Consider the following 6,804-nt stretch of genomic DNA (forward strand, 5'->3'; position numbering starts at 1 on the left):
TTTTGCACTACCTTGACCTTTGACCTTCACCTCTAACTGTCAACATATATAATCTTTTTACCAAGGTAGAGCAAAACTTTTTACTTTGTTAGCAGAAGTGAAAATGTATTTCCTGATTGATGTCCGCCTAATTAATCAGGTGTGTCTGCAGGCTGTGGGGACTGTATCCCTGCCCAAATAAGGAATGGGCGGAAAATTTTCATATTTTTTGCAAAAAAAAAAAAAAAAAAAAAAAAAAATAAAAAAAAAAAATTGCATTTTTTTCCTTAAAAAATGAATATTTTGTGAATAGCTTTGGATTATTGAAATCTTTTTCCAACAAAATTTAGTTATTTTAAGAGCTGTGGATCTTTGAAATCTTTCCAAAAAATTAATTTTGGTGAGTTTATATGGTTTTTTTAAACATATAAATTTCAATTTTCATTTTTGAAATCATTTACCACAAAATGTTATTTTTTGTGAACAACTGTGGACTTTTGAATTTTTTCAAAAAAAAAAAAAAATAATTAAAAAATTAGTATTGAATTTTTTTCAAAAATGTGATAATTTTAATTTTTGGATTTTTTTCACAAAAAATATCCAAGAACCCAGCTCCCTCAAAATATAATCCTGTGGACAGGGTTGTTATGTAGATAATATGGAAATGGGATGACGCCTATCAAACGTTTTGTCTGTTTCAAATGTTTTAATAATATAACTTTACGTGGTGTTGTATTGTTATGTGAGTGAATTATATTTAAATTAAAAATACGAAGAAAAAAAATATTATTTTCTTTAGAAAAGAGACTTGGGGTTCTTTGCTAGGAAACAACAATAGTGCACCTCCCTCCCACGCCTTTTACCCCATTCCGATCAACTATTCAGGGGTTAATACACAATATATGTACATATATTTTGGGCACTCAAAAGAAGAAAATAATAAATTACAGTACATACATACATTAATGTTAACTTCTTCTTCCTTGGATTAGAGGGAAAATTGACTTTAGCACCATGGGACGCCAGGTGAACGCGCAAGGGTTCCGCATTATTGGGCAAGCGCTGACGTCGACCCAAAAACTTCAACACTCATGTCTCATCAGTTACACATCAGATCTTCACCTATAAACACGCCACATTTATGAAATATTAAAACAATGTTTATTCACTATTTATTGATACTCCTAGGCTTCTATGGCAGTGCTTATGCCTCTAAAAAAGTGCATTACCTCCATTGGAACCGTGCTAATCCCATGTTTCATCCTCGGAACAACGAACACATCCTCAATGTTAATCAAGGAAATCTCCCCTGGGAATATGATCAAGTTAACATCATATGCCCCGTCTCCAAGCCAGGAGTCCATTATCCTGAAACCCATGTCATCTACTCTGTCTCTAAAGCAGAGTACGAGTCCTGCCGAATCACGAATCCTAAACCTCGTATCGTTGCCATTTGCAATGACCCTTACAAAGTCATGTACTTTACTATCACGTTCCGGTCCTTTACGCCCACTCCTGGAGGTCTGGAGTTTAAGCCTGGTGCAGACTACTACTTTATTTCAACTTCATCTCGTGAGGATTTGCATCGCCGTGTGGGCGGAGGCTGCGCCTCTCACAATATGCGTATGATATTTAAAGTTGCTCGTAATGATCATTTCCAAGGAGAAGACTCTAACAATGACGAGTCTTTCACGCAATCTCCTCTTCCACCCCATAATAAAAAGAAGACAACCGCCACCGCCTTTTCACCTCCTCTCTTTGGCCGTCATCGCATCATGTATGATTCCCGTGTGCCATCCACCAAGGGTGCTGATGATTACATCTACTATTATAACCCAAGGAATCTTGTGAACATGGAAGAAAAGTTTAAGAAAAAGATGAAGGAATTGGATGAGATGGAAAATGAGATTTGGGGATTGAATGAAGAGGCCCTTAAGTTGACCTCCGCTTCATCAGTATGGAGGATATCGCACATATTGTCCTTGCTGCCATTCGTTACACTGCTTCTTCTTCGCCGGTCCTCCTAAGGGCGAAAATGAAGTTGTTTCTTGTAACTTGTCAATTCAATCTGTGATGATATCTATCTATATAATACTCCTATTTTATAAATTATTAGATGACCAAAGAGCTATTTATTTGTTAATTTATGTATGATTTTTTTAGAATCTCTGTGATAATTATATATTTTTTATGTATGTCTACCTTTTATAAATAAAAAAATGTTACTATAAATATCCCGTTTATGACTCCTTATTTTACGATCCTCATAAAATCAATCCATTTAGCTGACCATCCAAATTTGAGATGAATAGAGGAGCGTAAAAAGTGTCCTTCAAGATTTTCAGATATTAAAATATCCTTTAGTGAATAATCCTTGTTCCCACTGCAATAATCAAAGAATCAATGCTGATTTGATCTCAAATTGACATGTCAATCAGAGTTCCTTCATTCAAAAGCAAGATACATTCATACAATAATGGAAAGAATGTATTGATCTTCTCTATTTCATCAATGATAAGTGATTTATTGACTGGGGTAAAAAAATTGCATTAAAAGATTTCTCAAGAAAAATGTAAGACCATTTAGTAGAAAAATATTTTGAGTTCGTTTTTTTACAAGCCATTGATTTGCGGCAAATCCATTTGCATTATATTGCAATGCATAAATAAATAGATAAAAACACATTTATTTTCCAAGTCATTTGTCAAAACATTTCAAGGCTTTTGCACAATTCCCTTTCAAATAAATTGACTCCATTCGAAAAATTAAAAAAAAAAAACCAAAAAACTTTATGCAACATTCAAAAGAGAGAAACTTAGCACATCCGTAGGATAATTAATAGTTAATTTTCTCTTCTGTATATCATAAAAAGATGATAAGATATTCATTAAGGAAAATTGGGTGTATACCCCCAAGTAAATCCCCTCCTAGATATATCACGAATTTTTCGTTTCTTTGATTATGTCACGATTTTATGAAGGTGAAATAATTTGTGGTTGTGTTTAAGTAGTAACAAACAAAAAAATATATTAGATGAGGTTCAATATTTATTTTTTATAGCTTTGTCAAATATATTATTCAATTACATATATTAATTTGTCAAAAAAATTAAGTACCTATGTATCCATTAATTGATTCCTTATAGTATCTACAAATAACGTAGCAAATGCGAGTTAGAAAGGGCTTGTATGGTAGATATCCTCATCATTCACTCAAAAAAGAAAAAAAATCATTGATCAAAATCTCAAAAGTCAATGACTACCTTTTTGTCTCATTTGACATATATTGACTTTTTGGTTGGTCTCTTATACATGCTACGGTACATTATAACAAGTGTGAGCAATTCTCTATTATACATTGTCTCTTAATTAATTAATTTTTTTTTCCATGACTTTCCAAATTGAACCTAAATAAGAGCAAAGAATTTTTTTTAATTTCAATAATTTATACCCCCTCAAGCAAATTAATTGTATGCTAACGCATTTAAAACGAGTAATTTCATGTGACGTCAGCATTGGGGATGTCGGCCATTTTGGGAGGCTAAACATCCGTGTTGTATAACAATATAAACCCTTTTTTAATTCATGTTAAGAAAAATGGTAAACTATTCAACGTCAAAATGGAACCAACAAAAAAGAACTTAAATCTTACTGTTTATCAAAAATCTATCCCTTCATGGCCTAGTTTTAGTTTACAGCTAACCCTAAAATGTATAAAAACTATTTTATTACATCGTCATAATACAATCTTGTTTCCATATTGTAGGTATAAATTAACAAAGGTATTTGACATAATAAGATATTTCTTTCTAATTATCCTACTTTTCTCGTCTCATATCGATCCAAAAATATATAAATAAGGTAGGTATTTAGACATTGCTAAGGGATTTTCAGTACAACTTACTTTGACTTAGTTCAAATATCATACTTTATAATTGACTTCAAGTAGTATTCAATGCCGGCGTTTCCTTCAATTATGATACAATTTATGACGTTAGTGGTATTGAAATCGCTACTTACAACTAATAAATAGATATCATGGAGCAATTATAGACAAAGTATTTATAGGACTTTAATTCCGATAACAATAAATACGCTAAGATGAACAAAAATAGCACCTATAATCAGTTCCCTATGTTCATTGGTATAACTGTTGTGTACACACTCGTATATACCAAATGACGAAAGCATCCTTTTTAATTCTACCTTTTGGAACTTGAAAGAGCACATTTTATAAGCTGTTAAAATAATAAATAGCTATTGATTGAGCTATGGATTATATCGAATAACATGAAATAGTCATTGGTATTTTCTATTTTTTATTTGCTTCATCTTGAAAGAAAAATAACTGTGAATTTTTGAAGGAATAAACAAAAAATAATAACAACAGTATAGGATAATTGCTAAAACGATAGGTACGTGTGGTGGTGATTGTTTATTTATTTCATATATCCCAAGGAATTTTCTCCATAGCGAAACTAAATAAAAATCACACGAAACCAATATTTATAAATAAATTATAATTATTGTCAAACCTTGAGTCTACCCAAAAATACCTTCATTTATAAAACCATAGAGTCAATCAGTATTTAATCTTATAGCTAACCATAATATCTACTTAACACGACGAGTATTAAGTAGATAAAAGTCCCTAAAGCAATCATTAACAGAGAAACAAAAGGAATTAAATTTCCTAGCGGGAGACTTTGGAAATATTCAAAGCATTCAAATTACTTCATATATTCATAGGAGTCCCTTTTTTTTTTGTTTTTAGACAAAGAGGCATAGCAAATCAAAGTATGTAGCCATGTAGAATGTGAAATCCCTCAAAGAAAGGTTTTTAAATGAACATTTTGACTATGTTCTCCTATGTTGAGGGTAGTGTTGTATAGTTTCATATTTAAGATCATGGTCCAGTCCAGTTCTGTCCCATTTAGTACAGGTGAGTCCCACGTATCGATCCTTAGAGAAGGTAAAATCGATTTTGTTCTATAAGAATCTTCAGTATCTAACTGTGTAATATATATATTCGTAATATATTTCATTAAAATGAGAATATCAATATTTTTGGCAAAATTTGTGCGCAATGTTATTAATACATATCTCATAACACATGGTTTGAAAAGTCCCGGGTTTCCCCCATGTATTTTTTTAATTCGCCTCATTGTCAGTTTGTAACAAACCTTCAAAAGACAGCTGTCGTAATTAAATGCCACTTAGTTATTTAGTTTGTGAGTTATGGTTGGAAGATAAGCGCTACTTTTGTCTTTTTCAAAATTGACTGAATCATAAACAATTTTGTGTTTTGATTGTACACTGATTCTTGAAGGAAAATAAAAACCCCGTTCAAGCTATGCAATGGCGTGAAAAGTCGTATGTGGACTCTGCTCTATAAAGCAAATAAAGTAAAATAATGATAATATTTTAATAAAAGCCAACTTTGAACGAAATAAATATGTTTTCTTTGCTAAGTTCGAACTTTTCAACCCATGTGTTATCTCTTATTTGGCTTAATAAACTATCCACATTTCTATGAAAGACTGGCAGTTCTAAAGACCGACTCCAAAGTCTCACGATCTTAAAAACCGGCCACAAGACTGGACTTGACTGAATAAAGAAGGATCGACACATCACTAATGATGGCACATATTTAGAGCAGATATGATATCATGAGTCATTTTGCACATTTCCTACAAAGGTCAGCAAAGGTCAAAAAGTGATTCTGAGGTTATCGCAACCTACATATGTACACATAGTTACATATACCTACACATATGTATCCATAAATTTTGTGTAATGTATTTTTTGAAATATCTTTAAATGCACGTTTAGAAAAGAGTTTCCATGGTTCACAATATGTTATATGTAGAGTGAACCTACATATGCGCTCTATTTTTACACCTTGAATAAGTGAATAAGTTAACACCCATTAGCCTCTAGCTTCTATCACCCCCATCTTATTACGTTTTCTTAATCTTCAATAATCCTCTTGAATTTATTTTTTTTATCTTTTCAGGTATTGTCAATTTTTTTTTTTTTTTTTTTGAAATATAAAAATATATTTATTTAATGTTCTCTTTAAAAAAATGTATTTTTCATTTTGCATAATCGTATATTCAGCTCCATATAAGACGAAATGAAGATAAGAGCCACCTTTAATTCTGCAGGGACAAAAGAAGAAGAAGTTGTTCCTTTTAATCCTAATTCCCTATCTGACTTTCCAATCAGACACCTTGAGTTAAACTCCTTTTTTTTCATATGTTAACACTTGTAATTAGGAGTGTACTAACAACATTATGATCTAAAATAGTATTTACTGTTAAATAGAGATTAAAATAGGTTAGACTGCTCAAAATATGATATTTTTTCCGCAAGGGTGTCTCTGAAATTGACTATTATCAAGATGGATAGAAAAAGTTGCTGTCAAGTGATGTATTTAGACTTTTGTTACATCATTTAAATAATATATCGTTGGTATATGTAAAGCATTGGGTTAATTACCTTTTCGATTGTTTTATCATCTAGATAAATATATCTCAATATATAAATATAGATATATATGAGGGATTCTCAAACTTTTTACATTGCATACCACCACCTCAGAAAAATATTTTGCAAAAATTTTTGATTAGATAATTTTTTCATAATAAAACGTCTTTGTTGACCTATCTTTTATATACCATATGCGTCATAATGGTTTGTAAGTGACTTGTAAGTCCTCTAGCTCAGTTACAACTCAATCAAATGCAATACAATTTTCGCAAAAGTTTTATAGGAAATTATTTTTATACCCTGCTTTTTTGTTAACAAAAATGTCTGAACACGT

General features: G+C 31.3%; 1 protein-coding gene across 1 annotated transcript; it reads left to right on the forward strand.

The window, feature by feature from the left end:
- Positions 1–1,086: 1,086 nt before the first annotated feature.
- Positions 1,087–2,211, forward strand: LOC121128569 (ephrin-B2-like). The gene has a single exon (XM_040724160.2). It carries the CDS (start codon positions 1,137–1,139, stop codon positions 2,004–2,006), a length of 870 nt encoding a protein of 289 aa, XP_040580094.1. The 5' UTR covers positions 1,087–1,136; the 3' UTR covers positions 2,007–2,211.
- The last annotated feature ends 4,593 nt before the right edge of the window (positions 2,212–6,804 follow it).

Source organism: Lepeophtheirus salmonis, chromosome 13 (genome assembly GCF_016086655.4).
Source record: "Lepeophtheirus salmonis chromosome 13, UVic_Lsal_1.4, whole genome shotgun sequence".
Taxonomy (NCBI): Eukaryota; Metazoa; Arthropoda; class Copepoda; order Siphonostomatoida; family Caligidae; genus Lepeophtheirus; species Lepeophtheirus salmonis.